The 25,798-nt window shown below is 45.1% G+C and overlaps 1 protein-coding gene across 1 annotated transcript in view; it reads right to left on the bottom strand.

The window, feature by feature from the left end:
• Window positions 1-1,821: 1,821 nt before the first annotated feature.
• LOC115094743 (transmembrane protease serine 9-like) overlaps window positions 1,822-25,798 on the bottom strand; it is a 175,385-nt gene continuing 151,408 nt past the window's right edge. The window contains exon 11 of the mRNA XM_029608000.1: window positions 1,822-2,695. Within this exon, the coding sequence (XP_029463860.1) occupies window positions 2,222-2,695 (474 nt within the window). The 3' untranslated portion in view covers window positions 1,822-2,221. The remainder of the gene's footprint in view (window positions 2,696-25,798) is intronic.

The following is a 25,798-nucleotide window of genomic DNA, read 5'->3' as shown; positions in this document are numbered from 1 at the left end:
GGCAATGGTGCAGGGAGACACGGGAGGGAGATCATAAAATGGAGGGGGAAGAGCAGGACTAGGGAGAGAGCACTGGAGGAAGGTGAAGAAGAGGAAAGAACGGTTGGAAAGGGGGACAAGAAAGTGTACAGGAAGAAGATGGAGCGGGTCAGAGTGCAGGAGAAAATAGAGGAGGAAGGGAGAACATGCAATGACAAACACACTGCCGAGGGTATAACCCCCAGTTGGAGCACATGAAATGTTGAGAGGCTCTGACAGCTGTGGGAGCCCAGTGCCAGTCTCTCAGCTTTAGGGTTAATCAATATGGGTGAAGCAAGATGGGCTAGAGGCAGGCAGGGTCCTACGATGTATCTTGATCTGTGATGGAAGACATTCGCTCAGGACACCCCTCTTTGAGCCCCAGTTCTATTTGGGTGATTGTTGGCACTCAAGATGCCCCCCCCCCCCCCCACTCTCCCGATCAATCAAACTCCACACCAAGAATTCTTCCAAAACAGTAAAACGTTTTTCCTGGAGGATACCGACGCAGCAACTGTTTACAAAGATTTCAAAGAGAGCAACTACAAGTTTCCACAATTAATCAGAGTCCACGGGCTTCACAGCCAAGATACAGCTTCACAAATTTCCAAACACAGACGGCAATAGGATGTACACAGCACTTCAAAGCAGTCTTCCCATTCCTTCCCAATGCTTTTCAGTGCTCCTCCGCCAACTCAGTCAGAAATATGTTGCTCACGTTTCTGTTAGATCCCACAGATACCATGTAAACCATATCTCACCCCCAGCAGCTGCAGAGTAACATTCAGCTCTTCTCCACACATCACCTCACCTCCATCTGAATCAAGTGCTCACATCAATGGCCCGCAGGATACCACCTTCCCTAGGTATAGGACGTCTGCCCCCAAGGGTTCCCATGGACGTCCCTGGTACCCTCCTTCGGGTGAGCTCCTTCTCCATTTGACCTTCTCACCTTCTGAACAGGGGCCAAATTCCTCCTGGGTCCCCCTTTTCCCCATGGGAAGACCCAGGCCGAGTCCCTTGGTAATTCTTTGTCAAAAAAATTCCCACTTGGGGGGGGGAAGCCCCTGCAGGGACTACTCCAAAAGGAAAGTGAAGGGGGTCCTGGGCATACCAGCCCTGGCTGGCCACTCTTTCCCACCCCAATCCATGGTGGATTCGCCTTAAATCTCCTTCCGCCAAACCTTGAACTTTTTATCTTTTTAGCATATTTTATATTCCACAATCTCCAGTTCGTGATCAGAGAGGAGTACAACATTACATTCACAATTTACATGCAATCAGCATTATATAGCCTTTTGAACACTTCCCCCCAGTCTCGTGTGCTGTATGCTTGTCTTATTAGATTGTAAGCTCTGTTGAGCAGGGCCTGTCTTTTTGTATGCTTGTACAGCGCTGTGTATGTTGTCTAGTGCTATAGAAATGTTTAGTAGTAGTAGAATATTCTTACTAATCCCCAAACTATTAATAACCTTTATCCAGAGCCTTCCCATTGCAAAATATGCAACCAGCTCAGTTACCATTTATTTTGCCATCTGGTGGCGGTTTTCGGGTACTGCATACATAACATTTTTACCTTTCCCATCTTCTCAACCGTAGGACGTGCCCACCATAGTCTCCCTCCAGTCCATACTCCAAAGACATGGACCAGATTTGGCAGATCTGTCGTAAAGAAAAGAGACAGAGAGGAAGAGAAATCCAAAACAGAAAAGAAAAAGGATACTAAGAGAAAGAAACAGAAGCATGACCAGAGAATAAGAAGAGCATGCCAAACTGAGCCAGAAAATCAAGCCAGAGACAGCAAAGTATGAAAACTATTTTATTGCTTGAAAGAGAATACTCATGAACTAATCAATGGAAAACATCCTGAAATCCAGTTCAAAATATCATGGCTTAGATGTATCTCCCACATACATTAAATTAATAAGAAGGAAAATGCTGAATTGTATTGGTCAGTTTGGCTTTATCTGGCACACAATTCATTCCCTCTCAGGTGACTATAATTCTCTAATACTGAGCATCTGCACTGGGTTCTTATATTTTGTGGTAACTGAAAATACTTGTAGGTATCAGGAAACTGCCTATTATGAGAGCAGAATATTACAATTGTTTCCCTAGTTTCCCTATCAACTGCTTGCTCAATGTTACCCACTTTCAATAATGTATTGTATGTATGTGTGTGTATATATATATATATATATATTTAGGGAGTAGAGAAATGGGTTGCTTTTCTAGCTTTTTTTGAGGGAGTGGGGGTGAGAGGAATGGGTTCAGGCTTGGGTTCAGGCTTGGGTTTAAGGATTGACTTGAACTTCAACTTCAACTTTGACTTTAAATCTGTCAAGAATTTAGGAAAAAATTTGTGCAGTACAAAAGCACCCACACCGATGATGATGATGAGCAGAACAAAGCAGGAGAGCAGAACGATCAGCAGGACAAGGCCAGTGTGGGCCCGGGAAGTGGACACTTCGAGATCCTTCTGGGACAGGGTGGTGGGCGGCAGCTCCAGCGGTCTCCCGGCTGCTTTGCTCACGTTGTTCATCCAGTCGATGTGGGCAGCGAGCCTGGTGATTAAGGCAGGCATGGGGGACTCATCCAATACTTTGCTGAGAATGCCAACCAGCGTCCAGTTTGAGTCCTGTTTGCTTGTGCAGAGGATGGCGCTGCCCTCTTGGATCTAGTGGAGAGTGAGGATTGGGGGGGGGGGGGGGGGGAGGAGAACAGAAAATAAACATTGCAGCCACTGAAAAAGTTAAAATCTTGTAGGCCCCACAGAGATCCCCTGCTTGCATTATCAAAATATTTCGGCCCAGATGTGGATGCAATGCAGTGTGGGAGTGATGGAGCTCCCTTCTCCATTTGCTGCATCTCTCCTGAAGCTGCTTGCTTGTTATGTTTGAGGGCCAGTATTCAAACATGGTTAGGCACCTCTTTTCAGCCCAAAACATAAAAAGCACCTTAAACTGAAGTGTCCGAATTAGGTGCTTAACTGTAGGTTCCTAAAACTGAGGAGTGTAAATTTATGCCCTGCTGTTCAGCCACCTAGGTTTAGGTGCCTCAGTTAAGCACCTAGCACTAGAAATCAGTGCTGAGGGCCGACCCTCCCTCCCCCCACACTGGCCTGCCCATTTTTAGGCAGCTGCATTTATGTGCTCAGAGGGAGGAAACGTTCACTTTGGCAGATCAAAGTGCTTACTTCTTAAGTCAGCACCCAGATGTTTTGAATATGGGCCTCCTTGTGACCAGGGAATTTAATTTAATTCTAAAATGTGTAAAACACTGTTCCGAGCAAATGCTCAGGATGGAGTACAATAAAAGACACAGAACATATATATTTCAAAGCAAGAGTAAAACATAAGGTAAAAATATTACAATATGAAAACATATCACTAAATACATAAGAGACATATCCAAAAATTAAAACAAACAGTAAAACCACAGATTAACATGACAATTAAACTCCAAGAACTATTTAAAAACTAGGTCTCAACTAACCACCTAACTTGCTTGATACTCTAAACATGACTCCCTGCAGAGTGTATTCCACAAATGAAGGTTAGCACAAGAAAATGCTCGTGACCTAGACCTAACTAGTTTCATAAATGAAAGCGACAGGGCACACAACCGAGCTTCCTTGGCTGAGCACAAGATTCTGGTTGGGGCCAGAACAAGTTAACTGGGGGTCAGAACAGTCCACACCGTGCTCGTTATGGCGTGGAGAGCCCCAGGGCTCGGTGTTGCTTCCCATTTCATTCAAACATATCTGACCCCCACTTACTGTCCTAATTCAAGACTTTGGCTTTATAGCTGTTTTTGTTTGTTTGTTTATATACTGATGATGTGCAGGTCATTGCCCATCTGGATCCCATTTGTCCTGAACAATTGAATTCAATAAATGCCTTGCCAAAATTCCTGGCTTCACTCCCACAAACTGTAGGGTCAATCTCAGGAAGTCGGCTGACCAGCACAGGAGTCTGCCCCACAGACGGCGGGAGTAAAGATTTATTTGCAACTGTCTTGCATGCTCTGCTTCAAGCTGTTATATCAACCCGGATTAATTAATTAATTAATTAATTATTTATTTATTTATTTATTTATTTATTTATTTAAAGTATTTATATATCGGAAGTTCCCGTATAATATACATATCACCCCGGTTTACAGGGAACAGTAACTATCGCTTAATTTAGCGGTTTACATTGAACAGAATTAATCCAAGTAACAAATTAGAATATATTGCTAAACAGTTAATAAATAACATGTGAGTTAATAAATAAATAACATGGTTATATGTTTGTCAACATGATTATATGTATATATGATTATATAGTAAATCCCAAAACATGATTATATGGTTAAGTACAGTTCAATATTGATATTGATCTCTTCAGGAAGATATATGCTAGGGGCTGGGGAAAAACGAATAATATGAAAATGCCTTTCTTCCTGCTCTTAGCTCTGAGGGAATGCTTGTTTGAACAACCAAGTCTTGAGTTCCTTTTTAAATGTAGCGTGGCATGGTTCAAGGCGAAGGTCTGGAGGTAGCGAGTTCCAGAGTGAAGGGCCTAATTCTCTTTTAGTTGGGTCTCCTAAATATCAATTACATAGGCTACAGATGGTGCAAAATACAGTTTCGTGCCCAATTACTGGATTCAAGCTCCATGTGCAGATTCAACCAGTGCTTAAGGCCCTCCGTTGTTTATCCCTTGTATAAAAAACAGATTTTAAATGACTATGTCCGATGCATCGGGTTCTGCACGATTGTGGGGTTTTTTTGTACCTTTCTGAAAGCATTTCCTTGTACTCACCCCAATAAATTCTGCTTACGATCCCAATTACTTAATTGGTAGAAACTAAGGGGCAGATTTTCAAGGATTTACACGCGTAGGGGGTGACGCGCGCCGGGCCTATTTTCAAAAGGCCCGGTGGCGCGCGTAAAGCCCCGGGACGCACGTAAGTCCCGGGGTTTGAAAAAAATGGGCAATCCGGGGGTGGGGAGGGGGTGTGGCCAGAGGCCTTTCCACGGCGCTGGGCTGGGGGATTGTGCGCCAGCAGTCAGCCGGCAGGCGTAACTTGTGAAATAAAGGTACGGGTTTGGTTTTTTTTCGGGCTGGGGGGGGGGGCAGGACAGGAAGGGGAAGGGAGGGGAAGGTGGGGGGAGGGAACGGGGAAAGCCAGCTGGTCTCCCCCAGGGCTCGGCGCACGCAAGGTGCACTAATGTGTACCCCCTTGCGCGCGCTGACCCCTGATACGTTATAAAATCGGGCGTACATTTGTGCACGCCGGGTAGCGCGCACAAATGTAGGCTGCACGCATACCTTTTAAAATCTACCCCTAAGGAGTAAATGTTAAAAGGGCTGTGCATGCGTCCATGTGCATGCAGTCCCCGGTGCGCACACATGGATGCGCTGAATTTATAACATGCATGCGGCAACACATACAGGTTATCCAAATCACACGTGTTCGCGGGTGCCTACTTGCGCATTCAGGGGGAGGGGGAATTTTACACCACACGCGCGGCGACGAGATCGGGCCTTTGCCCAATTCCCTCCCAGTCTGCTCCAATAAAGAAGCGGACTGGGCGGGAACATCCCTATAGCCCTAGCCAACCTTCCTCCCTTTTCCTCTCTCCACCCTGACGACCCCTAAACTCACCCTAACCTATTTTGTTTTATTTTACAACTTACCTGCTCCTCCAAGCCCCGGTCGGCCCCCTGCCCTGCCCCTATTCAAAACCCTGGCTCTTCTTCACATACTGGGGGATATGCGCGTGACCGGGCCATTTGGAAAATGTGCTCGGCCCGGCCACGCGCGTATCCCCCAGGATTTCTGTGCGCCGGGGATTTAAAATCTCCCCGGAAGCTGAAAGTTGTTTTTTTTTTTCTTGTGAAGGTCCCATCTTCTGGAAAGCTCCATCTTTGTTTCTTGGGTCAGCTGATGATTTTTCAGCATTTTGGAAACTGTGTAAAACCCAATTATTTTTCAAAGCTTTTCAGAGATGAATTTTGCTGGTGCTTGTTTTGATTAATGTTCCTTGGTTTGCATATCCAAACTTTTTGGTTCTGTTCGCGGTTTATAAGTTTGAAAATAAAGAAAGAAGATTTTACCAAAAGAGGTCGTTACCACATTTGGTATTAAAATTGATTCTAATTTAACCTTTTCTGTTCAAGTGGCTTCCTTACCTCAGCTTTTATTTTATCTCTGCTGCATTCATCGCTTAAAACCGTTTTTGGTTTGTTTTTTTTTAGATCTGCATGACCTTTAAATGCTTATACCTGCTTTTGTGCTGAGTCGATTAGATTACTGCAATGAGATCTATCAGCTCCTTCCAAAATATGGCAGCAAAGTTAATTTTCAGTACTAAGGAATATGATCATGCCACCCCCTTGCCTTGTTTTAAATCTGTGCATAGGGGTCATTCAAAATATTTGGTCAATCTTCTGATTCCCTACCAACCTGACAGTTCCCATTGTTCAGCAAATTTGGGCTTTCTTAAAACATCATCTCCAACGGAGTTTAGGGTAGAATCTACAACATGGACTTGTTTTGTCTATTAGGAACCTACTCTTCTGGAATGTTCTGCTCCTAGAGATGTCTAAAGAACTAAAGCCCTTGAAATTTAGAAAAGATGTGAAAATCTGGCTATTTCGACAAGTGTTTAAGAAGTATCTATTTGAGGAATTTTATTCTGACTGTGCTGGTTTTATGTATTTTCCTTGCCTATGTAGTCAGTTTAATTAATTTACTTTAGTCAACTATAAAGATATGATTTTTTTTTTTGTTACTGTTACATGTATTCAGTGTTTGATTTATCACTTTATTATGGATTTTGATTTATGTACACCATTTTGATTTTTGTTAGAAAGACAGTTAGTAAATAACTAAAATAAACTAAAAGGTATTCTGTTAAGTGTCTCAGTCCTGTCCCATCCAAAGCCTTAAGAACTAAATTAACAGATTAGAATTGGGAGCTAAGTGGCAGCCAATGTAATTCTTCTAAATATCAGAGTAACTCTTTATTGAAATTATATTCTGCCTTATCAAATGTATGCTGAAGGCAGATTTACAGTAATAAAATAAAAGAAATATAAAGAAAGATTACAGAATAAATGATTGAAAACAATGAGATCCAAATTCAAAACAATTTAGCTGGCTAACTCAGAAGTTATAATCAATCACACTAGGACAATGTTGTCCAGTCACTGTAATATATTATATAGAATAACCTTTGCACAAACATTTTTATATATATATATGTATCTTTTTTATCTATTTTTTAAATGAACACCTACTGTGTAATCACCGTGAATAAAAATATAAATTCAAAACATTCTCTAATGAGATTATCAAAAATATTTTTAGAAGTTGTTTGAAAGTTTCATACGTGCTGAGTCGATTAGATTACTGCAATGAGCCAGACGTATTTGCTCCACCAATAAGGATTTTGAAATACAGGCCAAAATTTTGAAGAACAGATTTTTAACACAAGGATATCTGTTTAAAGCTGTCCAGAGGGCATATAAAAGAGCAAAATACAGTGACAGGCAACAACTACTTCAATACAAACCACAGAAAGAAGAATCGAGACTGATCTGTGTTTTGAAACAAACCACAGCGGTGGGAGCTATAACATCAGCTATTAAAAAACACTGGAATGTGCTAGCACTTCATGAAAGCTTCAAAGAATTACCAATGTTTGCCACGATGCGGGGGATGAACATCAGAGACAAAGTTGTGCACTCGCAGTTACCACAAGATATTCAATCAGTGGAAATCGTTGGCCATTCAGCATGTGGTCATTGCATTTGGTGTCACCAGTCCATCACGGGTAAGGAGTGGGTTGAACCTGTTACACGTTATAAGGTTTGGGGGAAAGTTTAATACAGACTGTAACTCTATGAATGTTATCTACGTTATGATTTGCCCCTGTCCCAAAATTTATGTAGGATGGACCACCCGACCTGTTAAAGTGAGATTAGGGGAATACAAATCTCGGCTTAAAACAGCCTGAATGGCAGCCCCTATGGTTCAACACTTAACGGATGCAGGACACAATTTTTCTGATATGCAGTGGACGACTGTAGAACAAATTAGGTCCTCTCCTCGGGGTGGCGATTTTAACATCAAATTAAATCTTCATGAACCTTTTGGATATACACCTTAATTTCCTCACTTCCTTATGGCATGAATGAGGAATTGAACTTGACAATGTTATGGAAAGTGTGTTGGCAACACGACCAGTGATTGGCTCTTTTAAGGCAGGCCTATGATTGGTTAATATTCATCAGGCATTCTTGGATTGGTAGAATGTAACATCCAAGGTGATGTATAAAAGATGCGACCGGTTTGGATCAGCAATCATTCATGGCGTCATCTTTGAAGAAAAAGGGCAGCACAAGTTTGCACTCTTGAAGGACTTTTTGAGTATGGCAAGAACCCGTTTTTTCAGCGACTACCAAGCTTACATCCCTGAAGAAGGACGGTTTGTTTGAAACATTTTGGGATACTTGACATCTTTCCAGGATTATTATAGGGTTGATGGGGTTATACTCTTAAGATTACAAGTAAAACTAAGAAGCATGGATGCCATTTAAAAAATAAAAAGTTTTTTTCCAAAAACGTTTTGAAGGAGGAGGTTGGAAGTTGATGATTATATTCACTGGAGGGTGTTGGTACACCACATTATAAGTATGAAACTTTCAACCAACTTCTAAAATTATTTTTGATAATCTCATTAGAGAATGTTTTGAATTTACATTTTTATTCATGGTGATTACACAGTAGGTGTTCTTTTTTAAAAATAGATCAAAAAGATATATATATATATATATATATATATATATATATATAAATATGTTTGTGCAAAGGTTATTCTATATGATATATTACAGTTGTTGTACTTCCCGGCAGCGTCCGCTCCATGGCCGGTCCTGCTCACCTCTCCTGTCTGTCTACCAGCTCCGGGCTCACTCCTTCTGCCGCTGCAGCAAGTTCGCAGCATCCCCGGCTCCCCCGCTCACCGTCTCCAATGCCAGCCTCATAGCAGAGCTCCCGGAGGGGCTCCGTGTCTTCCTGCTCCTCAGCCCCGCCCCAAGGCGCATGCACGCGCGTGGCCAACGTCGCCCTACTTAAAGGGCCAAGCACGATAAACCCGAACCTGGCACTCCTCCATGACATTACACTCCCTCAGTATAAAAGGGAAGGTCCATTCCCCTGAAAGGTGCCTTGGCAATCGGGTCGTACACTCCGGTGGCTCCAGTTTGCCTTCATGCATTCCAGTTTCTTTGTTCCAGTGTCTCCTATTCCAGTGTCTCCTGTTCCAGCGTCTCCTGTTCCAGCGTCTCTCCATTTCTGGTAGTACCTTTTGGACTGATCTCACGGTACTGACCTTTGCCTGTTCTCTGACTACTCTTGATTGCTGCCTGGAACTTGACCTTTGCCTGTGACCTGACTACTCTTGATCGCCGCCTGGAACTTGACCTTTGCCTGTGACCTGACTAGTCTTGATCACCGCCTGGAACTTGACTTTTGCCTGACCTAACTATGCCCGGATTGACCACTGTTACTGACCCTGCTTTGGCTGACCATTCTGGACTGATACTCTGGCCTTGATCCTTGCTATACACTCAGACACTCTCTTCTGGCCTCCTGCGACCTCTGGACTTCCTTGTTTGTACACCGACTGCGTGCCCTTGTTCATGGTGGGCACTCCCTTGAACTTTCTCTCTAGGAAACCCTGCAAGGCCCACCTAAGACCAAGCGGCCCGGGTAACCATGGGCTCAAACTGAGGGAATCTCGAGTTGCTATTGGCAAAACTCCAGCTAGCCTCTGTCTCCTCTTGTGCTCCACCTCCTGGTGGCAGGTGCTCTCCGGGTCCGACCGGAGGACCATACCAATCTTGCACCAGGCTAAGGGTCCACTTCCAGAGCAACAGGTTGCCAAGGCCATGGACTCGGCGGAGTCTCCCACCTTGCAGGCCATCCCTGGCCTAGCTGCTTATGTCCGAGAACAACAACGAACCCTAGAAGCATTGACTTCGTCTGTGGAGAGACTACGGTCTCAACTTGAGGATTCTGTTAAGGCCAACTCAAGAGGCTGGGCACAAGCCGTGCATTCACGGGCATCCCTGGCCCTTCCTGCTCCAATGGGGATCTGTGCCTCTGTCGAGGTTTCCTCAGCCTGAATTGTTTCCAAGTGAAAATACCAAGGTTACCTTCATCCTCTCATGCCTTGAAGGAAAGGCCCTGGCATGGGCGTCTCCACTTTGGGAACGTTCTGATGACATCCTCCGACATCTCTCCCATTTCATCTCTGTGTTCAAGTGGACCTTCCAGGACCCTGGCCAACGGGCGGTGGCAGATCACCAGCTCTTCCACCTCCATCAAGGCTCGCATTCGCTCACTGAATTCATGGTAGAATTCAGGACACTAGCCACAGAACTGGGATGGCAAGAGGACTGCCTACAGGCAATCTATCTGGATGGCTTATCTCCTGCCCTCAATGACGAGCTGGCTGCTCACGAGATTCCCACATCTCTAGATGATATCATCTCCTTGGTTGGCAAGATCGATCACTGCCTATGCCAGCGACATCAGGAGGTAAAGGTCTCTAGACCTTCTGCCGTACACCCAGCTCGTGCCATCAGTCCTCCATTAAAGGCCTTACCAGTGCCCCCTCCATCACCAGAGTAGCCGATGCAGATCAACCGCGGTGCTTGTCTCCTGAAGAGCGCCTTCGACGCAAAAAGGAAGGCCTTTGCCTGTACTGTGGTGGTTCCAGACAACTTTGGCAAGCCTGTCCAGGTTGTCCGGGAAACTGCAGAGGCTGAGCCCGGTGGGGGTCCCGAGCTTAGGCGCTACTGTTACTGGCCCCCAATTGCTACTCCCTGTGTCTCTCTACAAAGAGTCACAGTCCTTTGCCACGACCGCCCTTGTGGACACTGGGGCGAGTGGCAACTTCATCTTGGACGATATCGTCAAACTGCTCCAGATCCCCTTCAGCCTCTGGACATACCTCTCCGCATTGCGTCCATTCAAGGAGAGCATCTTCCTAGACGTATCACTCATCGCACTATAGCCTTCCGCCTTTCCGTGGGAACCCTCCATGAAGAAGAGATCACACTATATGTCCTGAAGCGTTCTACGCATCCAGTAATTCTTGGACTTCCATGGCTTCAGGTGCAGGGACCTCACTTCGACTGGCAATCCCTACAGTTAATCCAGTGGGGATCCCAGTGCCAGAACCGCTGTCTGCGACAGGTGTCTCCAGCGGTCACCGTTCTAAACTCTACAACCCTGACCGGGTTACCTGTTCCGTATACAGACTTTTAAGATGTATTCTCCAAACAGAATGCTGACATCCTTCCTCCACTCTGGGAGTGTAATTGTCCCATTGAGCTCCTACCAGGTACCATGCCTCCCAAAGGCAGAACCTACCATCTCGCTTCCGGAAACCAAGGCAATGTCTGAGTACATTCAAGAGAATCCGGATAAGGGATTCATAAGACCCTCCAATTCACGGCAGGAGCCGGATTCCTCTTCATGAAGAAAAAAGATGGTAGTTTACGTCCTTGCATTGACTATCATGGGCTAAACACCGTAACCCGCAAGGATCGCTATCCTCTGCCACTCATTAGCGAACTCTTTGATTGCCTCCAAGGAGCCCAGATCTTTATGAAGCCAGATCTCTGAGGGGCATACAATCTAATAAGGATCCAGCCAGAGAATATTTGGAAGACTGCTTTTAATACCAGGGACGGCCACTACGAGTATGTAGTGATGCCTTTCAGACTTTGTAATACCCCTGCAGTCTTTCAACGCTTGATGAATGAGATCTTCCGGGACCTACTATACTCATTGTCGTGGTTTATCTAGACGATATACTGATCTTTTCCAAGGATCTGAAATCCCACCATTTACATGTGCGAACAGTCCTCTAATGTCTCAGGGACAACCATTTCTATGCAAAACTAGAGAAGTGCATCTTCGAACAGACTCATCTCCCGTTTCTGGGTTACATTATCTCCAATCGTGGTTTTACCATGGATCCTGAAAAACTCCAAGGAATCAGAGATTGGTCCCAATCAGTAGGCCTCCGCGCCCTACAAAGGTTTCTTGGATATACAAACTATTACAGGAACTTCATTGCCAACTACTCCATACTAGCTGCCCCACTCACTGCCATGACTAGGGAAGGTAGTAACCACAAAGTTTGGAGTCCCAAGGCTCAATCTGCCTTCCACATCTTGAAAGATGCCTTCTGCACAGGACCTTGTCTACGTCACCCAGATCCTAACCATCCCTTCTTCGAAGTCGACGCCTCTGCCATCGTGGGATGGGCAGTTCTGAGCCAGTATTCCTCCAAGGGAACCTTAGTACCCTGCTCCTTCTATCCTCACAAATTTTCCCACACAGAGCAAAACTATACAATCAGGGATCGTGAGCTCCTAGCTGTGAAGTTAGCTCTTCAAGAGTAGCGTCCCTGGTTAGAAGGAGCACAGCATAAATTCACGATCTTTACAGATCACAAAAACCTCGAACACTTGAAGGAAGCCCAGTTACTGAACCCCAGACAGGCCCGCTGGGCATTGTTCTTTGAACATTTTAATTTTGAACTTCGTTATCATTCTGCAGCCAAGAACACTTGAGCAGATGATCTCTCCCGCTCTCTCGAAACAGACGACACGCCTGACATTCCTAGGCACATCATCGACCCAGCCTGTATAACCCTCGCAGTCACCAACACTGTGCCAGCTGGGAAGACGGTGGTTCCACACTGTCTCCGAGAACACGTCCTTCGCTGGGCTCATGACTCGAAGTTGGCCGGCCATCCCATCCAGGCTCAGACACTTGAAATGCTAAGAAGATTCTATTGGTGGCTTAACATGGTCAAGGACTCCCGCAGTTATGTGGATTCGTGTCCCATCTGCGCACAACACTAACCTCCTACTGGTCGCCCTTGGGTCCTTCTTCAACCCCTTCCAGCTCCCACTGAGCCCTGGTCAAGCATCTCTACGGACTTCATTGTCGATCTGCCCCCATCAAAGGGCACCATGGTCATCTGGGTCATCATCGACTGTTTTTCAAAAATGGTCCACTTCGTTCCACTACCAAGTCTTCCTTCGGCTCCTGAACTGGCAAAACTCTTCCTGAAGAACATATTCCTTCTATATGGTCTCCCCAAAGAGATCATTTCCGATCGTGGGCCACAATTCGCTGCCAAATACTGGAAGTCTCTGTGCAAAAAATTCGATATCTCTTTGAATCTGACTTCGGCCTACCACCCTCAGGCGAACGGCTAAGCCAAGAGGACAAATTGATCCTTGAAGACATTCTTAAGGACTTACGTCAACGATCAACAGGATGACTGGGCCAACCTCTTGCCTTGGGCCGAGTTGTCCCACAACACCCACGTTGCCTCAGCCACCGATGTCTCTCCCTTTTCCGTGGTGTTCGGTCGCCAACCACACCTGCTTCTGCCAGATCCACTCTCTGTTCCCTCACCTGCAGCCCAGTCTACAGCACAGACGATTTGTCACCTCTGGAACAGAGTCAAATAAAGACTGGGTCAAGCTGCGGAGAAAGCCAAATGCTTCATTGATGCCCATCGTCGCAGAAAGTGTGGCTCAGCACATCGCCAGAAAGTGTAGCTCAGCACAAAGCACATTAAGCTACGATTACCTTCACAACGTTTGGCCCCTAGATTTATAGGGCCATGTCCAGTGATCGGGGCTGTAACGTATCAACTGCAGCTCCCCAGTTCCATGGGAATCCACAATACATTTCACGTTTCTTTATTAAAACCCCTGGTTCTGAACTGGCCCTCTCACAGACCACCTGCTCCATCACAGCTCACCGCTGAACCCGAGGACGTTCTCCAGGTCAAGGAGGTCTTGGACGTCCGATGGGAAGAGGCCACAGGGAATACCTCCTGTCATGGGAGGGCTTCGGCTGGAGAACTCCTGGGAGCCCTCCCACCACATATACGACAAGAACCTCCTTGCGGAGTTCCACAGGACCCATCCTGACAAGCCTAGGCCAGTAAGGGGGGAGGCCTAGAAGGGGGTACTGTTGTGCTTCCCAGCCGAGTCCACTCAGTGGCTGGTCCTGCTCACCTCTCCCATCTGTTTACCAGATCCAGGCTCACTCCCTCTGCCTTGAGCGAGTTTGTGGGGTCCCTGGCTCCCCCGCTCACCATCTCCAACGCTGGCCTCACAGCAGAGCTCCTAGAGGGGCTCCACGTCTTCCTGCTTCTCGGCCCCGCCCCTAGGCTTGTGCATGGCCAACGTCGCCCTATTTAAAGGGCCAAGTGTGGGAAACCGGAATCCAGCGCTCCCCGATGACATCACATTCCCTTAGTATAAAAGGGAAGGCCCATTCCCCTGAACGATGCCTTGGCAATCAGGTCGTACACTCCGGTGTCTCTAGTTTGCCTTCCTGCGTTCCAGTGTCTCCTGTTCCTTTGTTTCTCCATTCCTGGTAGTACCTTTTGGGCTGATCTCATGGTACTGACCTTTGCCTATTCTCTGACTACTCTTGATCGCTGCCTAGAACTTGACCTTTGCCTGTGACCTGACTACTCTTGATCATCGCCTGGAACTTGACCTTTGCCTGATCTGATTACGCCCGGATTGACCATTGTTACCAACCCTGCTTTGGCTGACCATTCTGGAATGATACTCTGGGGCCTTGATCCTCGCTATACACTCGGACATTCTCTTCTGGCCTCCTGCGACCTCTGGACCTCCTTGTTTGTACATCGACTGCGTACTCTTGTTCATGGTGGGCACTCCCTTGAACTTTCTCTCTAGGAGACCCTGCGAGGCCCACCTAAGACCAGGCGGCCCGGGTAACCAAGGGCTCAACCTGAGGGAACCCCGGGTTGCTATTGATGAAGCTCCAGCTAGCCTCTGTCTCCTCCTGTGCTCCGCCTCCTGGTGGCAGGCGCTCTCCGGGTCCGACCAGAGGGCCGTACCAATCCTGCATCAGGCCAAGGGTCCACTCCCAGCGCAACAACAGTGACAGGACAACATTGTCCTAGTGTGATTGATTATAACTCAGACGTTAGCCAGTTAAATGGATAGTTGGGCACTTATCTGACTAAATTCTAAAAGGCTAATAGGATAGCTAGAATTTAGCCGTCTAAGTTAAGGGTGTTCTGGGGGGAACTGGGAGGAGTTGAGTTAGCCAGCTAAGTTATCCTGCTAACTCTGGAAACATATTTTTTGCTAGGATTTCTTGATATCACAGCCGCTTTTGATACAGTTTGTTTCCTCGTTTGTTTATCCTATTGGAAGAACTCTGAAATGGATTACCAATCTTCAAATATTTTTTATCTTTCTTAACTGGACATTTACAAGATGTCAGATTGGGCTCCTGCTGTTCTAGCTGGAAATAACTGTCTTTTGGAGTAGCACAAGGGTCTACCTTATGTGCAGTTCTTTTCACTGTTTATATGCTGCCACTAGTAAAGTTACTAGCTACTTACAGAGTATATTATTGTTTATATGATAATGATATTCATCTTATTTTCACCACTGAACATATAGGTCCGGATTTTAAAACATACGAGCGCACAAATGTACGCCTGATTTTATAACATGCGATTTCGGAGTGGCCTTGGAGGGAACTTTCCTTTCCCCCCAACCTTCCCCTCCCTGTCCCGCCCCCCAGCCCGAAACCCTCCCGTACCTTTGTTTTGGAAGTTACGCCTGACAAATGCTGGCGCGCGATCCCCGGCACAGCAGCTGTGCTGAAGTTCTCGGCCACGCTCCCGGACCACCCCTGGACTGCCCCGCCACTCCCCCGGACTGCCCCACCACGCCCCGGACCAACACGTCACGCCCCCATCCCACCAATTCAGAAAATTCCTAGGACATACGTGTATCCCGGGGCTTAATGCGCATCGCTGGGCCATTTGAAAATAGGCCCAGTGCACGTAACCCATTTACGCACATAAGGCTTTGAAAATCTGCCCCATAGATTTTACTATCCCATCTCTTATGAATGAGTATTTGCAGGCAAGTGCTGTTTGGATGGCTGATAAACTGGTGCTTAATCCAGTGTTTGCAACCCTCTCCTAGAGGCATACCTAGACAGTTGGGTTTTCGGCATTGGAGACTCAATGCATGCAAATCTCTTTCATGCAAATTCATTATGTATATCCTGAAAACTGGAACAGTTAGGTGTGCCTCCAGAAGAGGCTTGGGAAACATTGGATTAATCTTAATAAAATTGAAGAATTATGTATCAACTGGCCACTGCTGTCTTCCAGTTGGAAGGGTTTTAAATTTGGTAATGTTACTATTTCTAGTCTTCCAGAAGTATGCCATTCAGGTGTGCTTATCAATTCTCAACTGACTATGTCATCTCAAATTAAAGCAATTGGTTAATCAGGCTTTTATAAAATTAAGGTTAGTGCAGTTTGTAAAAAAACATTTTTTCTACGGTATTAGTGATTTCCATATGGTTGTTCAGTCACTAGTCTTTTCCAATTTAGGCAAAGTAATGCCTACTCTGTAGGTATTGCAACTGATTAAAAAATGCTGCTGCATGTTTGATAGCAGGGAAATCATGCCATGATCATATTACGCATAGTTTGCATACATTACACTAGATGCCTGTTTCTTGGAGAATTTAATTTAAACTACTGTTCCTAATTACTGTTCCTAATTACTGTTCCTATTTACTGATGTCCCTAATTATTGTTCCTATTTACTGATGCCCCAATTCACATTTTAATTGTTCCATCTTTTAAGCTTTTACAATGAACTGAGACTAGGGCTTTTTCAGTGGCACCTCCAATACTATGGAATATTTTTCCCACTAATTTACACTCACAGAGCTGTTATACAACATTTCTTACACATATTAAAGCTTTCTTTTTGAAAAAGGTGTTTCCTTGAATTGTTAGATTATGATCTGCTTTTTGCTTCTCTGTGACTTATATGAATTGTTTTATTTTTATTGTACATTTGATTGTAATGTTATTTAACTGTTTTATGTTTTTTTCTTTTTGTCTTAACATGTTTGATATTCTGATTGAAACATAGAAACATAGAAACATAGAAATGACGGCAGAAGAAGACCAACCGGTCCATCCAGTCTGCCCAGCAAGCTTCACACATTTGTTCTCATACTTAACTGTTTCTCTTGGCTCTTAGTAACCTTATGTTCTAATTCCCTTTTCACCCCCACCATTAATGTAGAGAGCAGTGCTGGAGCTGCTTCCAAGTGAAATATTAAGTTTGATTAGTTGGGTAAGCGGCAGCATAGCTCTCTGCCATGAAGCAGAGGGCAATGCTGGAAATGTGTGAAGTATCAGTTTTTCTTTTCCCCTGTCATTGAAGCAAGGAGTCATGCCGGACATGCACCGAAAGTGAAGAATGCCTTGAAAGTCACATTAACTATCATCAAATATTGAAAAGCCTAATAATTGGTAATACCTATAAGCCCATGAACCCATCCCTGTTTTTTTTTCTTTTTTTCTTTTCTTTTTTTAATTGGGAGATGGATGCCCTTCATCCTTCTACTCTGTGAAGGTGGACACCTACCACCGGCCACTGGCATCCCGCTCCGTTAATGCCTCTGTGGCTACTGCCGCTCCATGCAGTGTTTTACTACCTGCTCTTTATATGCGTCCTCTAGAACTGATGGATCCCATCCCTGGGTTTTTTTATTATTTATTTAATTGGGAGATGACAGCCCTCCATCCTTCCGCTCCGTGAAGGTGGACACCTACCACTGGCCACTGGCATCCCGCTCCGTGAATGCCTCTGTGGCTACTGCCGCTCTGTGCAGTATTTTACTACCTGCTCTTTATATGGACACCTACCACTGGCCACTGGCATCCCGCTCCGTGAATGCCTCTGTGGCTACTGCCGCTCCGTGCAGTATTTTACTACCTGCTCTTTATATGTGTCCTCTAGACCTGATGGATCCCATCCCTGTTTTGTTTTTTGTTTTTGTTTTTTATTTAATTGGGAGATGACAGCCCTACATCCTTCCGCTCCATGAAGGTGGACACCTACCACTGGCCACTGGCATCCCGCTCCGTGAATGCCTCTGTGGCTACTGCCGCTCCGTGCAGTATTTTACTACCTGCTCTTTATATGCGTCCTCTGGACCTGATGGATCCACAATATTTATCCCATGCCCCTTTGAAGTGCTTCACAGTTTTGGACTTCACCACTTCCTCCGGAAGGGCATTCCAGGCATCCACCACTCTCTCCGTGAAGAAATTCTTCCTGACATTGGTTCTTAGTCTTCCTCCTTGGAGCCTCAGCTCGTGACCTCTGGTTCTGCTGATTTTTTTCTGTTGGAAAAGGTTTGTCATTGTCTTTGGATCGTTAAAGTTTTTCAAGTATCTGAAAGTTTGAATCATATCACCCCTGCTCCTCCTTTCCTCCAGGGTGTACATATTTAGATTCTTCAATCTCTCCTCGTATGTCAACCGATGAAGACCCTCCACCTTCCTGGTCGCCCTTCTCTGTACCGCCTCCAACTTGTCCTTGTCTCTTTGTAGATACGGTCTCCAGAACTGAACACAGTACTCCAGGTGAGGCCTCACCAAGGACCTGTACAAGGGGATTATCACTTCCCTTTTCTTACTCGATATTCCTCTCTCTATGCATCCCAGCATTCTTCTGGCTTTTGCAATCGCCTTGTCGCATTGTTTCGCCGACTTCATATCATTAGACACTATCACCCCAAGGTCTCTCTCCTGCTCCGTGCACATCAGCCTTTCCCCCCCCATCGAATACAGTTCATTCGGATTTCCACTCCCCAAATGCATGACTTTGCACTTCTTGGCATTGAATTTCAGCTGCCATATCTTCGACCACTCTTCCAGCTTCCTTAAATCCCGTCTCATTCTCTCCACTCCTTCCGGCGTGTCCACTCTGTTGCAGATCTTAGTGTCGTCCGCAAAAAGACAAACCTTACCTTCTATCCCGTCCGCAATGTCGCTCACAAAGATATTGAACAGGACCGGTCCCAACACCGATCCTTGCGGTACACCACTTAAAACCGCTCTCTCTTCAGAGAAAGTTCCATTTACCATCACGCATTGTCTTCTGTCCGTCAACCAGTTTGCAATCCAGGTCACCACTTCGGCACTCACTCCCAAGCTTTTTGTTTTATTCACCAGTCTCCTGTGCGGAACCGTATCAAAAGCTTTGCTGAAATCCAAGTAGATGACATCTAGCGCTCTTCCTTGATCCAATTCCTTGGTTACCCAGTCGAAAAAGTCAATCAGATTTGTCTGACAGGATCTTCCCCTGGTGAATCCATGCTGCCTCTGGTCCATCAATTCTCCGGACTGTAGATATTTCACTATTCTCTCTTTCAACAGTGACTCCATTACTTTTCCCACCACCGAAGTGAGGCTAACCGGTCTGTAGTTACCAGCCTCTTCTCTGTTCCCACTCTTGTGAAGCGGGACCACCACCGCTCTTCTCCAATCACTCGGCACCACTCCCGTTTCTAGGGATCTATTGAACAGGTCACACAGCGGACCCGCCAGCACATCTCTGAGCTCCCTCAGAATCCTTGGATGAATCCCATCAGGCCCCATGGCTTTGTCCACTTTCAGATTCTTTAGCTCTTCCCATACATTTTCTACTGTAAAATGATTTTCATCTATTCCACTACCCTCCAGCTTCTTGTGTAGAAATGGTCCTTCTCCAGGGTCTTCTTTAGTGAATACAGAGCTGAAGTATTCATTTAATATTTCTGCCATTTCTTCGTCTCTCTCCACACATTGATCATTTCCACCTTTCAATTTCACTATACCACTATGGACTTTTCTCTTTTCGCTGATGTATCTGAAAAATGTTTTGTCACCATTTTTTATCTCCTTGGCAATCCTCTCTTCCGCTTGACTTTTTGCCAACTTGATTAATTTCTTCGTCTCCCTCAGTTGAATCAAATATTCTTCTTTGTGCTCCTCCCTTTGGGATCTTTTATATTTTTTGAATGCTGTTCTTTTAGCTTTAATTTTGTCAGCCACCTCGTTTGAGAACCAGATAGGTTTCATTTTCCTTTTGCTTTTCTTTACATTTCTAACATAAAGAGTAGTTGCCTTGGTGATTGCTCCTTTTAGATTGATCCACTGCTGATCCACATCTCTCTCATTCTCCCATCCATTTAGTTCTTCCTCTAGGTACTTCCCCATTTCCTCAAAGTCTGTGTTTTTGAATTGTAAAACTCGGGTCTTTGTGGTTCTTTTCCCTATTCTTTTAGTGATATTAAACCATATTGTTTGATGATCACTGGTGCTGAGGTGGGTGCCCACCTCGACATCAGAGACATTATCTGCATTAGTGAGCACTAAGTCGAGTATATTTCCTTCTCTCGTGGGTTCTAATACCATTTGTTTGAACAAAGCTACTTGCATGGCATCCACTATTGCTCTACTATTTTTAGATTCTGCAGATGGGATTTTCCAGTCTACATCTGGCATATTAAAGTCACCCACGATCACCACTTCTCCCTTCTTACCTATCTTATGGATGTCTTCAACCAGGTCTCTGTCCAGCTCTTCCTTTTGGTTCGGGGGCCTGTAAACCACTCCAATATAAATTGATGCTCCATCATCTGTTTTTAGGTCTACCCATAGTGCTTCTTCCTTGCCCCAACTTCCTTGTAGCTCAGATGCTTGGATATTGTTTCTGACATAAAGAGCCACACCTCCCCCTTTTCTATCCACTCTGTCCTTCCTTAACAAGTTATAGCCTGGTATTGCCGTATCCCAATCATGAGATTCTGTGAACCATGTCTCTGTGATAGCAACAATGTCCACTTCTGCCTCTATCATTAGGGCCTGCAGATCTGGTATTTTATTTCCCAAACTATGAGCATTTGTGGTCATAGCTTTCCAGGTACTCTCTTTAAGATTATTGCTTTTCCTGTACTCCTTATGAGACTTTAGTTGAGATTTGTTATTCACTTCACTCTTTCCTTTTGCAGTTGTGCCACTGATGCCAGAGTTATCCATCTCAATTTGCTTTTTCTTTTGGTTATGTATTATGTATGTATTATGCTGTACTCTACCGAGATCTTACCAATGGATTGGTGGAAAATAAATGTAAATGAATGGAGGTCACATGATGAGCTGCTAAGTGATAAGACGTGCTTTGCTCTCGCTCCTAGGCCTCTGATTTAAATCCTTCATCATCCTTGGATCTAAAGTTCGCGTATTTGGTCTCAACTATGTCCAAAGAGATTGCATCAAAGTCCTTGCCTGCTATGTGGGCTGTGCAGCCTGTTAAGATGCTGTAATCCGGTAAAAAAGTGCAAGCAGGCAGAGGAGATGAAGTGGAGGAGCAGGCTGCGGAGGAGGAAGAGTGGCTGGTACTTGCATCCCCGCTAGATGCTAACTCGCAGCTCAAGCAGCTTTTTTAAACATTTTCTACCAAGCTTACGTCTTCATTGAACAGTGAGCTTGCTGTTGTGGTGGATAAGATTACCAATTTGGTCTCCTCTGTACAAAACAATGCTGCCAAGATCAAATTAATGGAGACCAAAATGGAGGACTTGGAGCTGGCGGCAATGGATAATAGCAGGAAGTTCGAAAAGCTGGGATGGCAGCTTTCTGCTGTGATTGACAAATTGGAGGACTTAGAGAATCATGGGCGTCAGTGAAATATTCAGATGGTCAGCTTTCGGGAGGAAAAAGAAGGGGAGGGAGAAGAAGGGGCCATCCGACAGCCTTTTTTGAGTAGTGGCTGCCTAATACCCTAGGCCTCTCTGTGAAGGGAGGTCACCTCGAAATTGAGCAGGGCGCATCGAGTGCTTGTGCCACCTCCACAAACTATTATCATGCAAGTGCACCGATTCCAAGATAAAGTCCAGATTCTGGATAAAGCTCAGGAGATCGGTGAGGTTTTTTGACCGTGGCAAGAGAATTATGTTCTTCCAGGACTTCACAGCATCAACGCAGAAAAGGCAGGCTGAATGTGGCCCGGTTAAAAAAGAATTACAGAAGCATGGCTTGGTTTATGCCCTGCTTTATCCTGCGCGATTGAAAGTCACTCTCAACAACAATAAAATTTGGATTTTCGACTCACCCGATGAAGTACACCACTTTTTGGAGCAAGTGGGTGAGGTTCGCCCGACCAGAAGACAGCATGCCGCTTCAACGCATCACGAGACCTGACTGTTTTTCTCTCATTATCCCTAGTCATTTTTGCTGTTATGACTGTGCTGTTTTTCCTCCTATTTGATCTGAGATACTATTTCAGAGTCCTGGGTAGCGATGGGGGGGGGGGTTTACAGGTTGTGTTATGGGATTTGGAGGGGGAGGGGCGGATGGTTGCTTGAGGGGATGTGATGGGATACGTTAATTTCATGACCTGTTTTTTTTCTTAATTTATCCTTTTTTTTTTTCTCTTTGAGCTTGTGTTGAGTTTTTGGTGGTAGCGCACTTTCGGCCAGATTTTAAAACACTGGTGCACGTAAATCCCGGGGTTTACGCGTATGGCTAGGCCTTACGTGCGCCGGGTCAAATTTCAAACAGGCCCGGCCACGTGCGAAAACTCCGGTATGCAAGTAAGTGCCGGGGCCTGAAAAGGAGGTGGCCCAGGGGCAGAGAGGGGTGGTCTGGGGGCGGGGAGGCGCTGTTGCTAGTAATGGCAGTGGCTATTCTCTAAGTGAACTTAATAGCAGGTAATGGACTTCTCCTCCAAGAACTTATCCAATCCTTTTTTAAACACAACTACATTAACTGCACTAACCACATTCTCTGACAACAAATTCCAGAGTTTAATTGTGCATTGAGTGAAAAAGAACTTTCTCCGATTAGTTTTAAATGTGCCCCATGCTAACTTCATGGAGTGCCCCCTAGTCTTTCTATTATCTGAAAGTGTAAATAACCGAGTCACATCTACTCGTTCAAGACCTCTCATGATCTTAAACACCTCTATCATATCCCCCCTCAGCCGTCTCTTCTCCAAGCTGAACAGCCCTAACCTCTTCAGCCTTTACTCATAGGGGAGCTGTTCCATCCCCTTTATCATTTTGGTCGCCCTTCTCTGTACCTTCTCCATCGCAACTTCATATTTTTTGAGATGCGGCGACCAGAATTGTACACAGTATTCAAGGTGCGCTCTCACCATGGAGCGATATAGAGGCATTATGACATTTTCCATTTTATTCACCTTTTTTTGGGGTCAGGGATCTGTGTTGGTTGTGCTTGAGATCGATGTGTACCATGTACTCTACTTTTCTGATGTGTTTTGACATACAATTTCTGTTTTCCAATGTTCACCCGTCCACTTTGTTACCGAGTTGGATTGGCCTGGGATGGTGTCATGGCTGGGATCCTGGGTGCGATGTGTTTTCTTTCTGCTACGGTGTTATTTTTCTGCTGCCCTTTAATGGTCTACGGTCTCTCTTGTTTGCCTTTTTCTTTTATTTCTATTTTTTTGGGATATACTTGTGTGGTGTGGGGCGTTGTTGGGGACAAGTGGTTGCATGATGCTTCAAGGAGGGATTATTCAATGCTTGGGTTTGAGGAAGTTTAATGGGGGTAGTTTCGGGTCTGTTAGGGGTGGTGGTGGGGGTTTGTTTTCTTGCTGGGCTATGGGGCTCACCTCTCGGATCCCAGTTAGTTTCCCATCCAAGGGGCAATGGGTCAGATGCAGTAAGATTCTGGGTTGGTTCCCAGTTGAAAGTTGAATTAACTAACCCGTGGGTTTGGGTTGGTTGGGCCGGGGGGGGGGGGGGGGGGGTAGCTGGGTTATTGTCGGTTATTGTGGGAGTTGTGGTTAGGCAGGTGGGCTGTATTTTGGTGTTCTTTTATATCTGTTCTCAAGACTGAGTCTCTATTCTGTGCCTTGCGGGTATGGAAGTTTTATGTGTATAACTCATGTGCTCTGGTACCCCAGGATTTCTGGTCCCCTTGTAGTGGTGTGGTGCTGCTCTGTCCTGGGTTTTTTCTTCTCTATATGGCTATTTGCTCTATTTTTCTAACATTTTATTATGATTGATCATGTTACTTGTATATCCCTGAATGTCTGGTGGGATCTCCTCTTCAATTAAGAGGAAAAAGATTCTGCAATTTGCATGTAGGAATAAGGCCCAAATACTCCTTTTGCAAGAGACACATTTGACACCACAAGAAGAAGTCAAATTGAAAACGGGATGGGTCGGAGCTGTATATTACTCCTCTTATTCTTCCCGTAGCCGGGGTGCTTGTATCTTAATAGATAAATGCTTGCCCTTGCAGGTTAACAGGATCCTTTTCTGATGCTGCCGGTTGGTATGTAATTCTGGAATGTGTTCTCAATTCTCTGACTTTCATGCTGGTGAACGTTTACAGTCCGAATAGTGAGTATCAAGATTTTTACCGGCACTTGACAGATAAGATAGCTTCCTTTGGCTTTGAAACATTGGTGGTGGTGGTGGTGGTGGACTGGAACCTATGTCTAAATCCTGAGTTGGATAAAACTTCTAAAGTCAGGTCGGGACTTATAAGCCCGACTGCTTCCATTGATCTTATTGACGCATCCTGTCTTATAGATATCTGGTGGCATCATCAGCGCTCAGTGTGAAATTACACCTTCTTCTCACCCAGACACGCAATGTACAGTAGAAGTGATTATTTTATGTGCACGCCTAATCTTTACTCTCAGATGTTGAGCAGTGCTATCCTTTCAAGCATGCTCTCTAATCATCATCTGATATTGATCCAGATTCGCCTTAACTCCCAGAAGTCTAGGGCTTTTAATTAGGATTTAAATGTCTCTCTTCTGGGTGAGAAAGACTTTCCAGACCTGATTAAGAGAGCAGTCTCAGAATTGAACAAGTTTTATCCCGAGGTTGATTATGATCCTGGGCTCTGGTGGGCAGCCTTTAAGGTTTTCCTGCACAGCAGGATAATTGCGTATGCCAGTCATTTGCAAAAGATATGCAGGAAGAGAGCAGCTGATTTACTCACTGATATTGTGGGTTTGGAGAAAAAGCACAAAATTGATTGTTCACCTCATATGTATAAGCTGTTGGAAGCCAAATGTAGGGAGTTAAAATCCATAGAGATGGATAAGATCGGGTGTGCTTTCAATATTCCAAATTCAAATTTTATGAACATGGGGATAAATTGGATTCAATGATGGCTAGACTGGTGAAAATAAGGTTGGCAAGTCACATTCTCACGATTCTAGATGAGTAGGGTCAAATATCTTCAGATTCTGATACTGTTGAGCAGGCATTCATACATTACTTTTCTAACCTTTACACTGCCTCTGACACTCCTTTGGCAGATGATATGGATTGGTTTCTGGGGGTCAGTGCTTACCTCGGTTTTCTGATTGAAAAGCTAGTGGCTCCCACCTCTTTGATGGAAATTCAGAATGCTGTTAAGGCGCTGCCTAGGGGAAATGTCTGGGACCGGATGGATTTTAGATTGAGTTTTATAAGAAGTACTTCCAGGAAGTGGTTCCCTTTCTCTTTTCATTATTTCAAAAAGCTGGTGAATCCCCTGTGGTATTGCACAATATGTCAAATGCCACTATTACTCTTATTCCAAAAAAAGGTAAAGATGAATCTGGATTGTGGCTCTTACAGGCCTATTTCTTTGTTAAATTCCAACTTAAAGATTCTAGCGAAGGTGTTGCAGCAGTGTTTGAAGGTGGTTCTTCCTTGTTTGGTTCATAGCGATCAGACAGGATTTGTTGGGGGTAGGGTCTCAACGGCAAATACTAGGCGCTTGTTTAATGTATTGCGCATGGCTAAGCGCTTAGGAAGGCCTGCTCTTGTTATGTCCCTGGAAGTTGAAAAAGCT

Source organism: Rhinatrema bivittatum, chromosome 1 (genome assembly GCF_901001135.1).
Source record: "Rhinatrema bivittatum chromosome 1, aRhiBiv1.1, whole genome shotgun sequence".
NCBI classification, from domain to species: Eukaryota; Metazoa; Chordata; class Amphibia; order Gymnophiona; family Rhinatrematidae; genus Rhinatrema; species Rhinatrema bivittatum.
Note: the sequence above shows the minus strand (reverse complement) of the source record. Positions and strands in the feature narration are given on the sequence as shown.